Raw genomic sequence first — 22626 nt, forward strand, 5'->3', positions numbered from 1 at the left:
CCTTGTAACTTTGCCAAAGACAGGCTCCTAAGGATAAGTACATATTTGCATCATTCAAAAGTCTCTGAACACAGTTCAGAAGCATGTGATTTTGTCAATTTTATTTCAGTAGAAGTTTAAAAGGGTTGAAGCAAAAATAGCAATCAAAATTATGAGTATCCAGCTCTGGTAGGATTTGGAGTGAAATTCAGCCAGCACTTTCATCCTGCATTATAAGTTTTATTACAACACTGAGGTTTTTTTCATTGTAAAGGGTCTACTAATGCAGCCAATGCATATTCCTTGCAAGGCTGTTTGTGACTCCTTGTGCCTGAAGGCCTTCCATTACGAAATGCGTGTATTAGAACAGGAGAATAACTCCAAATAAAATTTTCAACTTGCAAAATCAAGTTTTCTTTTCACAGCATAGTATAGCAAGGATATGCTTTGGAAGGACTCTTGCTTATTAGATAGTAACATAAGTAATTGAATTCAGCCAAATTGCCAGCAGTTATGCCATTCCCAAGATGGCCTTAAGTGACTTCACAGTAGGATATGCAAACTGACCCAGAAGCATCACTTCTGTCACATATCTAATGCTAACAGGCACTTTTGTCTTTTCAAGATCATTTGGGAAGATGAATAGATTCTAGCTGACCAACAGATACTATAACGTCATTCTGTACAGTTCCCCTTTGTCTGAAAATGTCAAAGAACTCAGAGATCAGATAAAAGCCCTTTTAGTCTCAAATTGGTTGCTGGTTTGAATCATGGCCCTAGTGGTCATAATTTACACCCTCTACTTTATGCTCCACAAATTCACAAACTCCCAACAAGGACACTGGCATGCCTAAAAGCTAGCAATGCTGCTACTATAGCAAACCTTATAAAATGGCCGACACCTAGCCAAGTCCTCCACCCACGTCAGAACTGGTCATTTTAAAAGGTTCTGAAAGTTTTTCCCTGCTGGATGTCTTCTCCCTCCTCAAATGCATCAAATGGCAAAGGATACACCATTGTTCAGGCAATGAAGGCTTCTTCTGCTACATTTCATGGTAGCATTTTTTTTTGGATGCATACTATGCCAGCCACAGGTTTCTTTGAGAGTTCCTGTGAAGATTTTGTGAGATCCCTCAGCTCATCCATACAGAAAACAAACCTGTGTAATGTGCCTAGAGCCTGTAACACAGGCAAACAGACAGTGAAATAGATCTGCTAAGGAAGACATTTTGAATTCATTCCCTCCCTCCCTTGGCCTTTCAAATGCTCTTTCAATAAAAGGAGCTGGGGCTGAGTTGAAGTGAAAGAAAATGAATCACAATATACTAAAACAACCTGATAATATGGTTTCAACTGATTGCGTGACCAGCCCTCACCCACTCTTCATGACTCTGCATTCTGTCCAGGGCTGTCTTTAACAGCCATTGGCGCAGGGATATGTGGGGTGGGGTGATGTTGATTATTAATGCATGGCTGGACGTCTATCAGAAAGATCATGGTGCAACTGATCTTCCTCAGGGTCTCTTTTCCTTCCCACAAGGCAACAGAGATCCTACAGCTATGCCGAAAGAGAAAGGGTGTCTCCCTTCTTTAGGTTGGATCAGGGAAAATATAAGCAAGTCACAAAATCATAAGAGAGTGATCACACACCACAAGGCCACACCGGCAGGTATTTTGTGTCTCCTGTGTGGCCTTGAAATCTGAAAAGCACACAACTGCCAACAAACAATGTCCTTTTCCAAGAGATATTTCCATTTCTCCTCTCATCATCATGTTCTGATATGATGCTGTTCTTTTTCATGCTGCCATTACTGGCCATGACATCACACAAATACACACCCTGTACCTTGTGTTCTGTGTTCCAGGGAAAAATACACAGAGAAATTTGCAGAGAAACCTCCCTGCTCTTTCCTTACTACCCTGTCACACAACCCTCTTTGGGCAGAAGGGGTGGGGAAAGGGGGTACTGAGAAACAGGGCCCACGATTGGACAGAGGCACACACCCACACCCATGATTGTTTCTCCAGTGAATTCAAGCATTGCCTGGAAACTGGTCCATTGTCCTTTCTTGAAAGCCAGCCAGCCGCGGGGTGGGGGGGGGGAAATGCGCCACCAGCTGCAACTCTATGCAGAATGAATAGGATCCGCGAGAACTGAAACTCCGGAGGCCTCTACCGCGGGCACACAGGCCACTAGGGGGCCAGCACTGCAGCGGGGGATGCTGATTCCCAAGGGCGAGGAATGTGAGGTGAGACGCTACAAGACAATGGAAGGATGCGACTTACCTCCTGTGGGACTTAAAGGCTCTCTGTAACCGGTCCTCGCTCGGGAAAGGCTGGCGCTGGCATCGAGAGACTCTGGCCGCAGCTCCTGCCAGCCTGATGAAGTGAGAAGCCGCGTCTGGCTGCCTCTCGGGCGTTGTGGTGCTGATGCTGCGCTCTCCGGGGATGCTCGGTTCCTGCAGGTTCACTGAGCGCCCCGCCCCTCGGCCCTGGCCGACGGCTGATTGGATGGCGGGCCAGAACAGCCTGTTGACCGCAGCCACCAGGAGGAGGAGCTCCGACAGCGTTGAAGCTCTTGCCGCTGTTGATGCCGCTACAGTAGAAGACTGGGCACGTGACCTCACTGCTCAGAGGCTGGCGGCTCCTCACTGCGGAACTGCGTTGTGTTGGCCCCAGGGGAGAGTCGGGGGAAAGACCCTCTTTTACACTGGTCAGAGGACAAAACGACTCTCCATCTAGCCCCAGGCACGGATCCTCAAATAATAGAACAAGAGGGAGGGGGGGACTCATCCCAGCCACATTTATGCATCTGCCTCGCATTTATACAGAGCCAGCCCCAGACGTTTTGATACCTGCCTGAGGTGGAAAATCTAAATGGCATTCCCACTTTCCCACACAGACTGGTTTTTGAAGAACTGAGCAGTATCTCACAAAAGCACATAACCTGCTGCAAATCTTGTTCATTTTCAAGGTGCTATTGGAATCTTGCTCTTTTCTACTGCTACAGACAGACTTGAACACAGCTGCCCATCTTGATCTATTACAAATACTGTGGCTGGTATGGAGACAATCATTGTCCCACTCCATTTGCAGCACTGAGCACTCATTGTTTTAGCCTAGCATTTTAAAATTATTATTTATTTAGTACATTTTTATTCCATTCTTCATCCAAGGAGATTATGGAACCATAAATCTTCTTCCTTTTATCCTCACAACAACCCTGTGAGGGAGGTCAAGCGGGGCTTCTGATTGGCCATCAGACAGTTGATTTGACTGTGCAGACTTTTACAAACATTGCTTTGGCAGCAGTTGCCACCACAGCACAAGGATTTTCATTAGAAGGAAGGCTGCACCCACCACAGTGTTTCAGAATTCCTAAGGTGTCTGAAGGCTCAGAAAGGCTGGGGGACCACTGTTCTAACCACTACATCACACTGGTTTTTAATTTAATGGGCTTTTAAAATTTGTGACGGAATAGGATTTTTAAAAAGATCAATGGTAACAAATGACACTTTCCACTTTCTACCCACATAACTTGTACAGTTCTCTCCACCAAAGATTCCCTTTGGCTCAGAATGCATTTTTAAAATATCATTATTGCCCTTGGCCTTAAAATTTATTTACATATTCACTTTACTTATAACCTACATTAGTCCCCAGTGGTGATCCAAAGCTGTTAATATAATTCCCCATTTTATCCTTATAACCACCCTATGAGGTAGATTAGGCTGAAAGTGCATGGCTGAAAGGGAAACTGCTAGTGAAACCTATACAATAGCACCAATATATTAATTTTAAAGATTTTATTGATTTTAGAGTTTTAGTAGAATATTAATTAATGTTAATTAGTTATGTTCAAATACCTTGTAAAACTAATGTATTGATTATGTTGTTAGCCGCTCTGAGCCTGCTTCGGCGGGGAGGGCGGGATACAAATAAAAATTGATTGATTGATTGATTGATTGATTGACTGACTGACCCAGAGTCACTCATGGCAGAGTGGGGATTTGAACCTGTGTCTTCCAGATCCTAGCCTGACACTCTAACTACAACACAACACTGGCTCTAAAAGTGATGTTGGTGGGTGGGGAATTTTAAAGTATTATGATAATTTGTATGATAGGGTTTTGAAAGCGGCTATTTTGTCCTGACCTGGATGGCCCAGGCTAGCCCAATCTTGTCCAGTCTCAGAAGCTAAGCAGGGTCGACCCTCATTAGGATTTGGATAGGAGACCACAAATTAAGTCCAGAATCATTATGCAACGGCAGACAATGGGAAACCACCTCTGAATGTCTCTTGCCTTGAAAACCCTACAGGGTCACCATAAGTCAGCTGTGACTCAGCGGTACTTTCTACCACCACCAAGGGGCAATTTAAATGTTGTTTCAAACACACACACACATAGAGGATCAATTCACTAAGAGAGCAATCCTACGCAAGTCTACTCTGAATTCTACTAAGGTCTATTCAATGGGGCTTACTCTCGGAAGAGTGCTCTTAGGATTGCACTGTCAGCCATTTTGTTTTTTTCTTCGTGAGCAACTTGATCAAAACTCTGGAGAAGTAGCATATAAACCTTCTAATTAAATAAATGCAAAAGTTACCAACTCCACTATGCCAAATTGACAAACAGGCTGCATCTATATACCTCCAAGAGAATGATTTCCTAAGGGAAATCAACCCAGACTGTTCCTTGGAAGCTCAGATGCTGAAGCTGAAGCTCAAATACTTTGGCCACCAAATGAGACGGAAGCACTCATTGGAGAAGATCCTGATGCTGGGAAAGACACAAGGCAAAAGAAGAAGGGGACAGCAAAAGATGAGATGGCTGGACAGCATTACTGATGTAACAAACATGAATTTGAGCAAACTTCGGAGGATGGTGGAAGACAGGAAGGCCTGGCATGACTTTGTCCATGGGGTCGCAAAGAGTCAGACTCGACTGTGCTACTGAACAACAACAAAGAGAATGAACAAAAAAATGGGGCATTCCATTTTTTAACACCTTGTCCCCTGCTAAAAATGTGTTCCTTGAAAAAAAGAAAATTAGCACATTAAAAAAGATGTTTCTCTGTCATTCTGCTTTAATCTTCTCCTTGGATTCAGAGGTCTGCTTTGTAGTTTACAATATGTTGATATTGACTTTTACAGCCCCCCCCCCAAAAAAGGGGGATAGTGTACCTGAAGAACCACTTACTTTCATCTGAGGCTAGATGGGCGGCAAACCAAGAAATGCCTTCTTGGTCATGGTACTGAAACTCTGGAATTTAGATTCCAAATAGATTCCTGACTTGTCTTGCTGACAACTTCCTTTTCCAGAAAGTGAAGAAGGAAACAAGGGGATCTGCTGTCTTGGATTTGATTCTCACCAACAAGGAAGAATTGATTGAAAAAGTGGAAATAGTGGGCACTCTGGGCAGTAGTGACCATGTGATTTTGGAATTTACAGTTTTAGTGAAGGGAAAACTTATACGTAGTCAGACTTATAGGTTGGACTTCAGAAAGGCAAACTTTGATAAATTTAGAACTATGCTGGGTAAAATCCCATGGTCAGAAATACTTAGGAGGAAGGGGGTTCAGGAGGGGTGGGAGTTTCTTAAAAAAGCAAAATACTGAAAGCGCAATCAGAGACGATTCCTATGAGAAGAAAAAATGGAAAAAGCTTAAAGAAGCCAAAGTGGCTCCATAAACAGCTCTCTAAAGACTTGAGAAATAAAAGACTCCTTTAGGAATTGGAAGGAGGGCCTTATAACCAAGGATGAATATAAACAAATCACCAGTGCTTGTAGAGAAAAAGTTAGGAAAGCTAAAGCTCAGTATGAACATATAAGGAGGGTATGAAGTTCCAACCTAGGATCAGCATAGGGGTAGTACATAAACACCTAGTTTCTTTAAATGAAACTAAGTCCTCAGGGCCAGATGAATTGCATCCAAGGGTTCTAAAAGAGCTTGCGGATGTAATTTCTGAGTCTTTGCCTATTATTTTTGAAAATTCTTGGAGAACAGGAGAGGTGCTGGAAGATTGGAGGCGGGCGAATGTTGTCCCCATCTTCAAGAAGGGGAAAAAATAGGGTCCGGGTAACTACCGACCCGTCAGCTTGACGTCTATACCTGGAAAAGTTTTAGAACAAATCATCAAACAGTCAGTCCTGGAACATTTAGAAAGAATGAATGTGATTACTAAGAGCCAGCATGGTTTTCTCAAGAACAAGTCATGTCAGACTAACCTGATCTCTTTTTTTGAGAAAATGACTACCTTGCTGGATTGGGGGAATGCTGTAGACATCGTTTATCTTGATTTCAGAAAGGCTTTTGATAAGGTTCCACATACTATCCTTATTGACAAGTTGGTAAAATGTGGTTTGGATCCTGTTACCGTTAGGTGGATCTGTAACTGGTTGACAGGTTGCACCCAAAGAGTGCTTGTGAATGGTTCCTCATCCTCATGGAGAGGAGTGACAAGTGGAGTGCCTCAGGGATCTGTCCTGGGACCTGTTTTGTTCAACATCTTTATCAATGATTTGGATGAAGGAATAGAGGGAATGCTTATTAAATTTGCAGATGATACTAAATTGGGAGGGGTTGCAAACACAGAAGAAGATCGAAACAGGATACAGGATGACCTTGCCAGGCTGGAAAACTGGGCTAAAACCAATAAAATGAATTTTAACAGGGATAAATGTAAAGTTCTGCATTTAGGTAGGAAAAGTCCAATGCATGGTTATAGGATGGGGGAGGCCTGTCTTAGCAGTAGTATGTGCGAAAAGAATCTAGGGGTCTTTGTGGATCATACGCTGAACATGAGTAAATAGTGTGATGTGGTGGATAAAAAGGCAAATGCAATTTTGGGTTGTATCAACATAAGTATAGTGTCCAGATCACGTGATGTGATGGTATCGCTTTACTCTGCTCTGGTAAGACCTCACCTGGAGTATTGTGTTCAGTTTTGGGCACCACATTTTAAGAAGGATATAGACAAGCTGGAACGGGTCCAGAGGAGGGCGATGAAGATGGTGAGGGGTCTGGAGACCAAGTCCTATGAGGAAAGGTTGAAGGAGCTGGGGATGTTTAGCCTGGAGAGGAGGCAGCTGAGAGGTGATATGATCACCACCTTCAAGTACTTGAAGGGCTGTCTATAGAGGATGGTGTGGAATTGTTTTCTGTGACCCCAGAAGGTAGAACCAGAACCAATGGGTTGAAATTTAATCAAAAGAGGTTCCGGTTCAACATTAGGAAGAACTTCCTGACCATTAGAGCAATTCCTCAGTGGAACAGGCTTTCTTGGGAGGTGGTGAGCTCTCCTTCCTTGGAGGTTTTTAAACAGAGGATAGATGGCCATCTGACAGCAATGAAGATCCTGTGAATTTAAGGGGAGGTGTTTGTGACTTTCCTTCATTGTGCAGGGGGTTGGACTAGATGACCCTAGAGGTCCCTTCCAACTCTATAATTCTATGCTTCTACTCCCCAGAGATATTTGTTTGTCTTCTATTATTGTCTTCTGTCAGCAAATGAAGACTTTTTTTGTTTGGTTTGATGTTCCCTCACTAATTCTTATTAGCCCTTTCCCCTGTTTGCATATGTTTGCATGCCACAATCAGAGCTTTTAATGCTAAAACATTATTACAAATTTTGTATGGTATCCCTCTGTGGATTAATGCTCTGAACCAAAAAATAGAAAATATCCAGGCTGCATTTCTGCGACAACTTTTAGGACTCCCAAATTGTGTTCCTTATTTTGTAATTGTTCAGAAACAGGCCAATCTCTGATTGAAACAAAAGCTTGGACTCTAGCTTTTAAATATTGGCTACGAATATTTTATAGGGCTGAACCAGCTAGCTTGCTCAACTATCTAAAACGAGACCCTTATGATGCTGCTTGACAAGATGGAATCATGTCGAAGCTCAAACACATGGGAATTGCAATTGACGACTTATTTTTATCTGATGAATCTTATAATTTTAGATTTATCAAACAGAGAATCTTAGATGGCTTGCATGACTTGCGTGACCGAGACCTGGGTGAGGGATGGGGAGACAGTAGCTCTCTCCCAGATGTCCCCCCCCGGGATACTCGATCTTTCACCAATCATGGATTAGCTGGTGGGGGGGAGGGGTAGCGCTACTCATACGGGAGGATTACTCCTTTCGGGCTCTCCCGGACCCAAAGATTGATGGGATTGAATGCGCCGGTCTGACGTGGGATGTTGGAGAGGGGTTGGCAGTTTGGCTGGTGTACCGTCCGCCTAACGCACCAGCTAACGCCTTACCATCACTATTGGAGGCAGTGGCGGGCTGGGCGTTGGAGTACCCGAGGCTTATGGTCCTGGGTGACTTCAACGTCCATGCCGACGACCCGGCCTCCACTCAGGCGATGGACATTAGACCTGATCTTTGCTTCCGGGATTTTGGTGAACGATATCGCCGTAGAAGCGGTTCCATGGTCGGATCACCTAGCCCTTAAGGCCCGTATGGGGGCGCCGCCTCAACCCTGTATGGGCGGAGAGCCTATTTTGGCTCGCCCTCGGGGCCTGATGGACCCAGAACGGTTCCAAACGGCCCTGAGGGATCCCTGGCCCACTGGCAATTCCCTCGATGACCTGGTGGAAGCCTGGCAAGGCCAGCTGTCCAGGGCTATCGACGAAATTGCACCCCGGCGCCCTCTGCACCCTCATATGAAGCTGGCTCCATGGTATACCTTGGAGCTGCGCCAGCTGAAACAAGGGCTCAGATGACTAGAGAGGCAGTGGAGGCATACTCAGGACGAAGCAACGAGAACATCCTATAGAACGTTTATGAAGTCTTATGAGATGGCAGTCAAGGCCGCAAAGAAAGATTACTTTGCAACCAAGATTGCATCTGCAAACTCGCGCCCAGCACAATTATTTAGAATAATTGGGGATCTTATAACACTACCACAAGGCAAACCAAATGTTAGAGAATTAGAAATAGGCTGTGAGGCATTTGCGAGATATTTTGCAGATAAAATCTCGTTGCTCCGCCAAGACCTGCCTACCACATTGGATACAGTGAGTGAAATTGAGGCTCTGTGCCTGTCTTCGGGCTTAGTGCTGGACCACTTCGACCCACTCAGCCTGGAGGAAGTCAACAGAATCCTCTCTGCTGCTCCCCGACAACATGTGATCTGGACCCTTGCCCCTCTTGGCTGATTAAATCTTGCCAGAGGGAGCTTAGATGTCCTTTACGGGACATCATAAACAGATCCCTCTTAGAGGGGCTTTTTCCAACACCTCTGAAAGAGGCCTTGGTCCGCCCTCTTGAAAAAAGCTACAGCAGACCCGGCCGAATTGGCGAACTATCGTCCGGTGTCCAATTTACTGTTTTTAGGTAAAATTATTGAGAGGGCTGTGGCGTTGCAGCTACAGAGGTTTCTGGATGACGCTTCTGTCCTAGACCCATGCCAGTCTGGCTTCCGGCCGGGCCATGGAACGGAGACGGTGTTGGTCGCCTTGGTGGATGACCTCCAGCGGCAACTGGATCGAGGCGGCGTTGCGGTGCTGATGCTGTTAGATCTGTCAGCTGCATTTGATACAGTCGACCATCGGCTACTGACGCGCCACCTCGCCGACATTGGGGTTGAGGGGTCGGCCTTGCAATGGCTTTCCTCCTTTCTCCTGGGTCGGGGACAGAGGGTGGCTATTGGGAGTGAGCGGTCCCGGAGGCGCACACTGGACTGTGGGGTGCCTCAGGGAGCAGTTCTCTCCCCGATGTTGTTCAATATCTATATGCGCCCCCTTGCCCAGATTGCACGGCGGTTTGGGCTGGGTTGCCATCAATATGCAGATGACACCCAGCTCTATTTACTAATGGACAGCCGGCCCGACTCCGCCCCAGGAAATCTCGACCGGGCTTTACAGGCTGTTGCAACATGGCTTAGGCTGAGTGGGCTGAAGTTGAATCCAGTGAAGACAGAGGTCCTTTGTGTGGGTCGCAGCGCTCTGGGAAGGGAAATAGCTCTCCCGGCCTTCGACGGCGCGCCATTGAAAGCAGCGCGCCAGGTAAAGAGCCTGGGTGTTTTACTGGAGCCTTCATTATCGATGGAGGCCCAGATAGCAGCCACTGCCAAATCAGCATTCTTCCATCTGAAGCGGGCAAGGCAGTTGGCCCCTTTCCTTGAGCGCCGGGACCTCGCAACAGTGATCCACGCAACGGTCACCTCAAGATTGGACTACTGTAACGCCCTCTACTTGGGGCTACCTCTGTGCCGGACTCGGAGACTGCAGCTAGTGCAGAACGCGGCAGCCAGGCTGTTGTTGGGACTCCCGAAATGGGAACATATACGGCCGGGGCTACGTGAACTGCACTGGCTGACGATTATATACCGGGTCCAGTACAAAGTGTTGGTCATTACCTTTAAAGCCTTATATGGCCGAGGACCCGCCTACCTGAGGGACCGTCTTTTCCCATATGAACCCCAGAGAGCACTGAGGTCAGCCGGGAAAAATCTAATGACTATCCCTGGGCCGAAAGAGATTAAATATCAGAATACCAGAACACGGGCCTTTTCAATTGCGGCCCCTGCCCTATGGAACCAACTCCCCGAGGAGGTGCAGGCCCTGCGGAACCTTGATCAGTTCCGCAGGGCCTGCAAGACCGCCCTTTTTAAACTTGCACATTCGGACTGCTAAAGAAGACTGTTAATTAAGGATCCGCCAATGCGGTTTAAAGACCTATACCGCTGTGTATATACTGGCAGAACTAGCGTCAAACACCATCAGCACTGTCAGATGAAGTTATTTAATTGTATATATTGGATTTAATGTTGTTAAGTTTAATGTTTTATATTGTTAAATTTAAAGGTTTTATCTATTATTGTATGTTTTTATGAAATGTTGTTAGCCGCCCTGAGCCTGCCAAGGTGGGGAGGGCGGGAGACAAATAAAATTTATTATTATTATTATATAGATCCAGCATCTCATAAACTGTGTCCTGTCCAATTTTATGCTTGCTCTCCTGCCTCACTTGGACTTGATCAGACGGCCAGGAAAATGGCCAAATGTTTATCTGAACTAGATAATCCGCAACATCGGAAAGCTTTTATGCTGGCTAGGATGAATGCATTTCCCTCCAATGTTCTCTATGGGAGATTTCTTCAAGTCCCCTTTAGTGAGAGACATTGTCTATGTGAGTCAAGCTTGCCAGATTCCATTCAACATATTTTATTGAACTGCCAACTGTATACTAATCTCCGGAAGGTTCTGTTAGTCTTTCCTCACTGTCCTACATTCAAGAAAATAGGAATGATTGCCATTTCCTATTAAATGACAACATAATCGATATCACAAAAGTTGTTGCCAAATTCTTGGCTGAAATTGTTAAAAATTATTCTAAGCAGGTTTTATTGTGATCTTAATCTTGGCCTTTTATGCTTTGAACAGACATATCTGTTGTTTGGAAATAAAACATTTTGCCACTGATTTTTTTTTGTTTACTAAAGAAAGATAACTTTCTATTTGCAAAAGGTCAATCCATTAACGATTAACTCTGACTTTTTTTGTTTGGTTTGATGTTCCCTCACTATTTCTTATTAGCCCTTTCCCCTGTTTGTATATTTTTGTGTGTTTATATTTGTTTCTGTTTCTGTTTTGTTTAAATTATTTTACATTTATATTGTAAATGTTTTTTAAAAAATGTTTTAATGTTTGAAATATTTGTATGTTGAATTGGGTATAAAGGCAACATAGAAATGTCTTGAATAAATAAAAGGAGGGTAGGTAAGCAGCATGAAAGACTGAAGGAAGTTGAGTGGTAAGAGATTTGTGGGGTGGAGAATTAAAACCTGTCCAGTAGGATTATTATTTATGTCCTTTGCAACTTGGTTGCTGCATTGTTTGTCACTAGGAGTCCAAGGAGATAAGGCAGAATGTAAATTAGGGCCTGCAAAACTGCCCTCTTCCAGCTAGCTTTTTAAGACAGAACTCCTGATAAGATCAGTAATACCGAGCCATCTTATACGCCATTCGATTGTATTTTAATGTCATACAGTTTTATTGGTTTTATTGTCTAAATTATTAATTATATTATCTGTTATTTATCTGCATCATGGTTTACTATGTCCTGTTAGCCGCCCTGAGCCTGCCTAGGCTGGGAGGGCGGGGTATAAATAAAAGTTTATTATTATTATTAAATGTTTTAAATTAATCAAAATAAAAAGAGGGAAATGAATGCTACTGAGCTCTGAAAGAAACAGGGCAAAGTAACTGAGAAGTAGCATGCAAAGTCCTGTGATGATGCAGAGAGAGAAAAAGAACATAGCTATGGGATGCAAACAGAACAACAACGGTCAACAGAGATTGAAGGAAACTGTGTATGGGTGACAGGAAAAAGACCTATGGTAGTGCAGAGAGAGGAGATAATGGTTTGGGGTTCAGAGGGCAAAAACGGTACAACTGAGAGATGGGAAACAGAGAAACAAATTTAAATAGTAAAAATGGCTGATTGATTTCAGTGGTAAAGTTAAATATGTGCTGACAACTATTCTCCTACTGAAACAGTTATTCTTGAACAAGTGAAGACCAGCAAGGACTTGCTGTGGGGATCTCATTCTCTGTTCTTCCACCCATTTCCTGAAAGCTCTGATGACCTCTCTATATTCTAACAATGAAGTTGGCTAAACATTATGATACTTAAATCCAGTGGCTGGAGCTGTAGAAGGACAGAACAGATCTTTCTACAAACCTGAAAAGGGCCTCAGATTTGTAGAAAAATGTGGAATCTAAAAAAAAAGGGGAGGTGTTTATAAAATCCAAAAATGATAAAAGGAGTGTCTGTAGCTTTAAGCAACAGATTCCCTCAGAGGCTATTACTAGACGACCACAATATTCCAGGCTGGGTTTCTGTGAGTAAAAAGACAGGGGGAGGGGGCAGGGTCCTTTCCAGGCCTATTTTGCCCTTTGAAGGAGAACTCATTGGGGCCAGGCCATAGGGTTGTCAGGTTGGAGTATACCTGGAGATTTTGTGGTGGAGTGTGATGAGGTTACAGTTTGGAGAGAGGCTTCAGCCATAGTGTCCACCCTCTAAAGTAGTTATTTTCTCCAGAGGGACAGATCTCCTTCATCTGGAGACCTATGTTCAAATCCCCATCTTGTTGTGGAAGCTCATTGGGTGATTTTGGACCAGTCACATACTTTAATAATAAATAATAATAAACTTTTTATTTATACCCCGCCCTTCCCGCCTAGGCAGGCTCAGGGCGGTTTAAGCATAACCTACTTCACAAGAAGAAGATGATGAAGAAGATATTGGATTTATATCCCACCCTCCACTCCGAAGAATCTCAGAGCAGCTCACAATCTCCTTTACCTTCCTCCCCCCACAACAGACACCCTGTGAGGTGGGTGGGGCTGGAGAAGGCTCTTACAGTAGCTGCCCTTTTAAGAACAACCTCTGCCAGAGCTTTGGCTGACCCAAGGCCATTCTAGCAGGTGCAAGTGGAGGAGTGGGGAATCAAACTCGGTTCTCCCAGATAAGAGTCTGCACACTTAACCACTACACCAAACAAGGTTGTTGTGCAGATAAAAAGGAGGAAAAGAGTATAATGTGAGCTGCTTTAGCCTTACTGTGGAGAAAGGTGGTGTATAAATGAAGTAAATCAATAATAAATATAGCTGAAGAAGGGAGGCAGATAAAGGTAGATCGGTGAATGGCTGAGAAGGAGGATGCGGAGAGAGAATATGGGAGTTGCCAGGAAGAAGAAAAGAGAGGATAATGTGGATGGATGGGAAACATGGGAAAGTGAGGTTCCCCCCCCCAAGTTCTTGAGGGTTCCTTACCATGCAAGTGGGCATGGCCCAGTGGCCGGCACCACACAAATGGACCAGTTTTCCTAGATAGAGGCTGCTGAGTGGGAAGAGAAAGTTTAAAACAGGGGGAATAGGGTTGCCAACCCCTAACAGGAGCAGGAAGAGCCCTGTGGTGCAGAGTGGTAAAGCTGCAGTACTGCAGTTGGAGCCCTCTGCTCACAACCTGAATTCGATCCCAGTGGAAGCTGGTTCAGCCTTCCATCCTTCCAAGGTCGGTAAAATGAGTACCCAGCTTGCTGGGGAGAAAGTGTAGATGACTGAGGAAGGCAATGCAAACCACCCTGCAAAAAGTCTGCCATGAAAACTTTGTGAAAGCAACATCACCCCAGAGTCGAAAACGACTGGTGCTTGCACAGGGGACTACCTTTACCTTTAACAGGAGCAGGGGATCCCCTGATTTCACAGGCTCCTGTCCACCGCCAGCCAGCTTGCCGCCAGGGAAGCCCTGCCCCCACAACCACCATTCCCCCAGTTCTGTCCAAAATACCAGAGTATCGCTGTATGATGTCCCCAGTATGATGACACCACTGCTGTGTGCATTGTCCCACAACAGTTCCTGTGCGGCTGTAGGGAGAGTAAATTCCCCAATCCAACTCTTGCCCAATTGCATTGTATAGTTTGGCCCTATGACTGCAATCCTAAGAAAACTTTTAATAAAATGGGAATTACATATAAGTAGACCAACAAAATATTGCTGTTTATATTTCATAAATATTTTTACAATACCCCAAGAATACCATTGTGAATCTGTATCAAACCAAAGGAAGTGGGAATGTATTTTACTGACTGGTCGAGAAATTGGCTGGAATTTTGGGGCATACTGGAAAACAAATTTTATGACTCTATTGATAGATCACTGTTGTAGGATAATGACAGCCAAAAGTTGACAGTGCACAGAATTTCATCAAAGAATAATGAAGGTGGTGTTGTTGCACACACCTCTGAATAGCTGCCAAATTTCACCAAAGAAGTTCTACCTGAGTACTGGAGCCTGTTGAATTGTAAAGTCAAATCACGCAATCACTGTGACTGGGGTCAATGTTCCAATGACACCTACACACCCTCAAAGTTACATAAACATTATGGCAAGAACTCCACTGCCTGCAGTTTTGAGAGTAAACTGGATTGGTTATTGCAGGTTGTTGCTTGCATTCTAAGAGACTTTTCTGATGTCAGTTCAGTGTCCAGAGTTTAGATGTCATGTAAATTTGTAGAAGTACAGAAAAACAAACAAAAGCAGAGATAAGCTAGACAATAGAGTGAGGAGGCTGACTGCTGTCCCAAAAATAACATCCCAATCAACTCTTGATAGGTTAACATGTTGTTTTTACAGTACTCAAACACAAACATGGAAAGGCAGAAGAATTTACATAGGGCAGCTAAAAGCCCTGCAGAGCACACCATTAGCAGCTACTAAAGGGGAAAAAGGAGAAATTCTGAAATCTGTTGGCACAGCATTGAAGTGAGCAGGAAGCAAATCTCTTTCAGAAGGCAGCAGAGGCCACAGATGAAGGTTTTTGGATGAAGTGATGGATAGAGGTTTTTAGATGAAAAAATGCAACACACAATGGATTGCTTAAGCATATATCTTCTTGCAGAAAATTCCTATGAATTGGAGTCATGATCAAATAGGAAATATTCCCCCTTCTCATTTCATATTTCTTTCCTGTCAAGTTCACTTTATTTTCAGAATATGCCTTGTTTAATGTGTCTCCACTATGCCTTCCCCATCCCACCATTCCCCCCCTTTATGAAGTCTCTTCTCTTCCAGTCATTCATTTCTTCCTGTTGTTGCACACACCTCTGATGATGACAATGAAGAAGATAATAGTAAATAACACTATCTATATAAAGAATTCATCTGATATAAGAAAAAAAGATGACACTCAGACTGTCTTCCTTTCCTGGCTTTATGAAAGAATATGAGCCTGTGTCCAGCCCAGCATCTCTTTCACAAATCTAGTAACAATATTATTTTTTCTCCAACTCTTCACTCTGTCATACCAACCCCTTTAATTTCACACTCTGCCTGCTAGATAAAATCTTTGAATATACCTAAGGAATTCTCCAATATTCTTATGAGAACAGACAGTGTTATATCACCTTGGACTTTATGTTTACTTGTTTTAATGGCAACACCTGCTAAAGGTCCATCCTTTTTTAGTCATTGCTGCAGACCAGATTTATGGGTCTACCTCCACTGATCACTTCAGGAATACGCTGATTTAGCCCCAGGTCACATGAGGTCAGGCCTTTATCTGTATAGCTTTATTGCCAGTTTCTTCTGTCTAGAATTTACTAGTCAGAATGTTGACATCCCTGCCAGATGGAAATATTCATTAGCACCAACAAGAAAAGAAGCTTATATCCAAGTTTTGTAGCTACCAGATGTTGAAAGCAACATAAAGGTAATCTCTTGGTTTTAATGCACCCATATAGTTTTTTTCTAATGATCACATGAATATCTACAAGGAAAGATCCTCTCATTCCAAGGATACAAGCCCTGATGCAGATCAGGAATCAAATTTGGGGAGCTGAAAGTTACAGAGTTTCCAGTCATGAAACACCAATATCACGTGTAGTTTGACCTCAAGTAAAGGGTTAAATTTAACCAATTAATTGATTATCAAGTTTACTTTAGGGAGGAAATGAGTGTTTGTGTTAAAGAGAGTAGTTTATTGGAAAAGGATGTTTGCAAAAAAAGTTTATCATTAAAACCTAGGATAATAAATTACAGAAGAGGATATTGGCTTCAGCAGATCTCATGGAATTGTGCTGTGAAAAGGTACTGGATTCTTTGGTTAACCTACATAAGGTGTTGCTGACTAAGGGGGCTCTTAATGGACCTTTGAAGGAAACAGTTATTAGAACTTTGCTTTTAAAAAACTTCACTGACTAAGGATGAGGTGGCCAATTATACAGTGGTCTCCAGTTTACCATTTTGGCTTCTTGAATGACACATCGTCTCACTTTGGAAAGGCACATGGCTAAGAGTGAGGATACTTCCTCTTTCTTCTTGACCTCTGCCTACCTAGGCAAAGAAGTCAACTGACTAACTGACCAATAGCACAAACAAACAAACAGTCCTTTTCCCAGGCTTCTTAAGAACATAAGAGAAGCCATGTTGGATCAGGCCAATGGCCCATCCAGTCCAACACTGTGTGTCACACAGTGGCCAAAAAAAAAATTATACACACACACACACATACACACTGTGGCTAATAGCCAAGGGTGGATCTCTGCTCCATATTTTTATCCAATCCCCTCTTGAAGCTGGCTATGCTTGTAGCCGCCACCACCTCCTGTGGCAGTGAATTCCACATGTTAATCACCCTTTGGCAGGGAGCCAAGTTCCTCTTCCCAGGTCAGGCAGTCAAAAGAGAAACAGGTAAACAGTATTAACCCTATAATGACTGGAACTTAGAACATTGCAAATTCCAACAACATCTGCCAATAACCCATTTCAGTCTGGCTTCAGGCTTGGTATGGAACCAAGATAGCCTTAGTTGCACTGGAGGATGAATTCCATTTAAAGCTGGGTGGGAGAGTTGTTGATACTGTTAGATCTGTTAGCAGCCTTTGATACAGCTGACAACACCATCCTTACACATCAAGTTGAATATGGAGTTGATATTAGGAGAATAGCTCCAACTGGCAATACAGCAGCCACTTCTAGTGAGGCAAGTTAGTTATCAGTCTGCAACTGGGGCACCACAGTATGGTTCTCTGCCTTGCTTACCATGCTTGCCACAGGCCTTGAATTCAGCAGGAACTCACAGGAGCACAGCTCCTGAACCTTTCTGAGGGTTCCCCCTTCTCCTCCCCACCTATCTACCTTGGCCATTGTATAGTAGGTGCAGCTGCATAACAATCCCTGGATTAGGAGAGCAGCCAGCCAGCCAGCCACCAGGAGCTTTGCCACACCCTCAGCAGCCCTCATTAACCCCTGGAGAAGCCCACACCACCTTTTCTCCACTTCTTATGTGATTTTGGGTGGCAGATGGCTTGCTGCCCTTTTGACTGTTGCGGGGGGGGGCAAGGAGAACCCCAGGTGAGCGAGGTCTGCTTGGGCCAGCTGGATCTCTAGCCAGCCTAAGCAGGCCTTGTTCACCCCAGGGCTCTCCTTTCTTGAATTAGGTTGCTTTTGGCTGATGGGGGGGGGGGCAGCATATGCTAATGAGCTCCACCACCTATTTTTCTAGAAAATGACCCCTGCCCCTTTGTAATTACATTAGAGCAAGTTTCTGTGCTATTGCATACAATATAGTTCCCATGGGGATCAACTTGCCCAATACCAGGGAAATATTACTATTATTCAAGTATTTAAAAGCTACCAACAAATAAATACTGTCAAAGTAAAACTTCCTGTAAAAGTACCAGTTTGCAGTTTAGCAAAGGTCCTTTCCTGAGGGAAAAGTATGGGCTACTTTTGCACAGCCATTTTATGAAATTTTAGCAGAAACATTAGACCAAATAATAATAGAAGGGGGAAAATAATAAAAACATTTTGCCACTGATTTTTTTTGTTTGTTTACTAAAGTAAGATAACTTTTTATTTGTAAAAGGTCAATCTATTAACGATTAACTCTGCCAGCATAATCGCTAACCTCCAAGGTCCCTGAATGAAACACAGGAAATTAATTTGTATTATCCATTCATTTTGTACCCTGCCTGACAACATAGACCACACCAGACCCACAACAATCCACTGGGTGCACCAGAAAGGGAGAGAGAACTGAACCACTGAGTGGCAAGCTGCAGTACTTGAGAGATTTGATCTTCACCTCTAGCCTAATATGTCTAAGAAAAGCAGCATCACACCAACAGGTGAGTGAAGGGCTACTGTACTGAGCAGACAGAACATAGCATAATCCATTTAAAAGGCTGTGGACTGAAAGTTCCTTTAGAATAATGAAAGAAATCATATCTGCAAGGAGAGGACTAATCTGGGAAAAGTGGAGTGAACTATCCTGGCGCATGCCTACAGAAGTGGAGTTCTGTGTTGTGGTTAAATTGCTATTATTATAATGGCACCAGCATGCAGCACAAAGCAGCAAATTGAGATAATTTCTTGACAGTCCAAAAGCCAATGGAAATAATTTATAGGAAAAGGAAACGGTAGAAAGAGATAAAAAGTGATGAGGAACAAAGGAGATTCCAGATGGGTAATTGTATTAATCTGTAGCAACATGTCCTATAACTTCCCTTCACTGTTCTTTCTAAATTCTAGGCTGCCATAATATTTAATGAGCTTGTACTCATCAGGAGGAGCCCCATTCCAATCATGATCATTTTGAAACTTACGCATGTCAATTTGGGTACCAATGGTCTAGATTAAATCTCCCCCAACAGGTAATCATTACTATCACCATCTATTTGCCTTTATGTACCAAATATCATGAGGGGAAGCTTGGTGGGTGACCTTGGGCCAGTCACATATTCTCAGTCTAAGCTATTTTATGGGGTGGTGTGAGGATAAGATGGAGGAGAACAACATAAGATGCTTTGAGTACCCACTGAGGAGAAAGGCAGGGTATAATTTAAGCAAATAAATAAGTAAATAAAACACATGCAGTGTCTGACAGTGTTCCATTCCTGATCCAGAGGGGATCCGTACCTGGCTGGAAACCTTCTACATGCAAATTTTTCTTGCTGGATCAAGGCAAAAGGGCATTCAATAAAACTGCATATCTAGTTTGGGTAAATCTATAATCTTATTCCAAATTACCAAGATCAAAAAACAAAGTTTGAGTCCAGTGGTACCTTTAAGACTAATAAAGTTTAATTCTGGGTATAAGCTTTCATATAAGCTTCTTTAGAACATAAATACTGTTATCCTTAGAGACTTCCGAGGTTGGAAAATGCCGAGCCGAATTGCTTCTCAGAAGGGGATCAAGCTGGGGCTTCTGTTCGGGGTAGTGGAAGGCAAATTAATGCCTACTGCCTACTTTTCTCAGTCAGAGATCAGTCCAAGATAAGCACAGGAAACTCTGAGGAGATTTACCTTGGCTAAAAGGGAGTCCCAGGGGGGACTCCTTTGAGGCTTTGAGGGGTCTCCAGAGATGAGTTGCATATTCATCATCTGCAGAAGTTTCCAGAGTCATTTATTTGACATAAGCTCGACAGGATCCTAAGACTTTGAGACTGCTAAACATCTAAAGCTATACAAGACTGGTGTTGGATCTGCAAAGCAAATAGCAAATAGCAAGCCTTTATTGGCATAAAACAGATTTAGCAGTAAAATAGCAATATAAATAATATAAAATCCTAGATTATAAAGTACATAGGGAGCTAAAATACATAAAATAAGTAAAATATATATGAGTCAAGTTTAGCCAAATTAAATAATTAAAAGATAAAATGTGGTCATTCCAGAACCATTCTCTGTCATATTTCCATGGCCTGTTGGAGAAATCTAGCCACCATTAAAGTTACCTCAGCGCAAGTGTCATTTAAAAGTTTGTGGACTTTGCCTGAATCAGCACAGCCCAACATATCTGCTAAGATATCTTTCAAGTATATACAACGAATATCATCATAAAGAGGACAGTTCAGTAGTACATGGGAAATAGTTTCAATACACTTGGAATTACAAAGACAGTGTCTATTAGAGTACTCAATCCTGTTAAATCTACCAAATAGGATAGCAGATGGTAATGCATTACATCTCGTTAACGAGAACGCACGCCATTGCTGTGGAGCTTGCAGAGAGGAGAAATATGACGCTAATTTCCCTACTGAAAGAGGAAGTTCGAAATTCAGTGGGGAGCAGGACTTGTTGGCCAGGCTATATAGCATTTGCATTTCAATATCTAGAATTCTGAGCTTAAGTTTCAAAAAAGCTTCTTTTAAGGATAGCATAAGAAGTGAATCTAAATCAATGCCTATAGATTTTATTTTCCTCTCAATAAATACTAGCCAATTTGACAAACTAGATTCTGAGAGCAGTTGATATAAAAGGCTCTCTTAGTCAGAGTGGAAATGTAGCTGAAGCCAGTATTTAAGTGGCATTAGCCATGCTTGTGTTTCCACAAGATTCGTCCCTGTTTCTAAACACAAAACTGCGTATGGTACGCACTTTGGGAATCCCAGAATTTTCCGTAGGAATTTTGATTGGACACCTTCAATGTTATTATCCAAGGCTGTGATCCACACTGGGACCCCATATAAAAGCTGCGGTATCACTTTAGCCTTAAAGATTTTTAGCACGGCTGGGATAAACTGATTGCCTCTGCTGTAAAAGAAGCGCTGGATAGCTGCAACACTAACATTGACTGACTTAATTATACAGTTACGATGATTAGTCCAAAGTGTGTTATATTGAAAATGAATTCCTAGGTATTTGTAGTATTTTACTTGTTCTATTTCTTTGCCGCCTATTGACCATTTAGTTGGTTTCCAAGATTTGGAAAAAATAACAATTTTAGATTTGTCATACTTCAAAAGGATCTTATTGTTGTTAAGGAAGGTGATACAGCGAACAAGCAAATGCTTTAATCCAATTCTGGAACAAGATAGTAAGACTGTATCGTCCGCATATAACAGTAAGGGAACATGTCTGGCACCAAGTTTTGGACTATGATGGTCAGTATCTGACAAAAAGGGGTGTTGGATCTGTATGTGTAGAAAAAGGTACTGATGACTATCTTCATTCCGGGACTATTTAAAGTTAAACAAAATAAAATCAGAAGGTGGGAAATAGAGATTCAGAAAGCTTGGAAGAAGAAGGGGAGAAGGGGCAAAATTTGAATTTTGTAAATTTAAAGGACAGTGTTAAAAAGGGGAAAGGAATTTATTGTTTTGTCTACTTGCGGTTTTGGTGAAAAAGCCCCATCATCACAGATTTGCAGATCTCACAGTCAACACAGGAAATATGTCAAACATCGTGAGATCTTTTTACCAGTGAAAACGGGATTTGGTGGCAAGAAAAGCAGGAAGTGTCGGATGGAAAAGGGAAATCATGGAAGCAGCTAGTCTAGGACTATAATAGCATAGAAAAATATCGGTGACCATTGCTAGGAGGTCAAAATTTAAACGAAGTTTTTAAAGTGTTCGGAACATTAAAATTGGTGAAGCTGACAGAGGTGACAATTATAAGGTAAATACTATTGGACATTATCGCTGATAATTATTTTAGAAACCTTTTGAAGGAAAATTTTTTAAAGGGAAGCAGAAAGTCGCGACCGCCATTTTGGAAGAAATAAAAACTTTAAAAATTAATATCTGAGCCCAGGAGGCTCTGAGGACGGCGAAATTAGGCTTACTGAAAAGGGCAAAGATTGGACAATTTTTGATAATCATTAAGTCTTAGAAAAAAGAAGAATATTAATTGTTTTTATTAGTTAAGGGTACCTTTAAATATTAGTACTTTAAGTAAATAACACCGGCAGGGGTCAAGTAACGGGGGGTGGGGTGGGTAGAAATATACGGGATAGATAAAAGAAGTTATTAATGATGCAAGAAATATAATTTGTTACCATATGTTACCAAATAAAATAGTTTTAACCCTAAATACTGTTATCCTTAGAAGCACTTACTTAACTTCCTAAAACAATTAATGAAGGCTTATGAATGTGTCCTGAATAAATATAATAATAAATAGTCTCCTAATAACTATTCCACTTACACCTGTTAACATATCCTTGTATGTTAATAACAATTAGGAAACTGTATCCTTTGGGCAGAATATAACTTCTTGCTCTTAAAGAACTGATTGGTGACAATAATATTAGTTATCTCTTTAGAAGTAGTTGCAGAACAATGCAGTGTTACTATCTCCTTCTTGCAGATCAGGCATTTTTGGACTCAGGGATGTTAATGGTC

At 42.6% G+C, this 22626-nt stretch overlaps 2 protein-coding genes across 21 annotated transcripts in view; one reads left to right on the top strand and one right to left on the bottom strand.

Moving 5' to 3' along the window:
• The window catches only part of KIF1A (kinesin family member 1A), a 200920-nt gene extending 198590 nt beyond the window's left edge, over positions 1-2330 (bottom strand). For all 20 annotated transcript variants that reach the window (XM_060241983.1, XM_060241991.1, XM_060241984.1 and 17 more), the window contains exon 1: positions 2266-2330. The gene's annotated coding sequence lies outside the window, so the exon portion shown is untranslated. The remainder of the gene's footprint in view (positions 1-2265) is intronic.
• Positions 2331-18457: 16127 nt separating this feature from the next.
• LOC132574324 (allantoinase, mitochondrial-like) overlaps positions 18458-22626 on the top strand; it is a 43209-nt gene continuing 39040 nt past the window's right edge. The window contains 1 exon segment of the mRNA XM_060242686.1: positions 18458-18630. Within this exon segment, the coding sequence (XP_060098669.1) occupies positions 18600-18630 (31 nt within the window). The 5' untranslated portion in view covers positions 18458-18599.

The sequence above is a fragment of the Heteronotia binoei genome, chromosome 6 (genome assembly GCF_032191835.1).
Source record: "Heteronotia binoei isolate CCM8104 ecotype False Entrance Well chromosome 6, APGP_CSIRO_Hbin_v1, whole genome shotgun sequence".
Taxonomy (NCBI): Eukaryota; Metazoa; Chordata; class Lepidosauria; order Squamata; family Gekkonidae; genus Heteronotia; species Heteronotia binoei.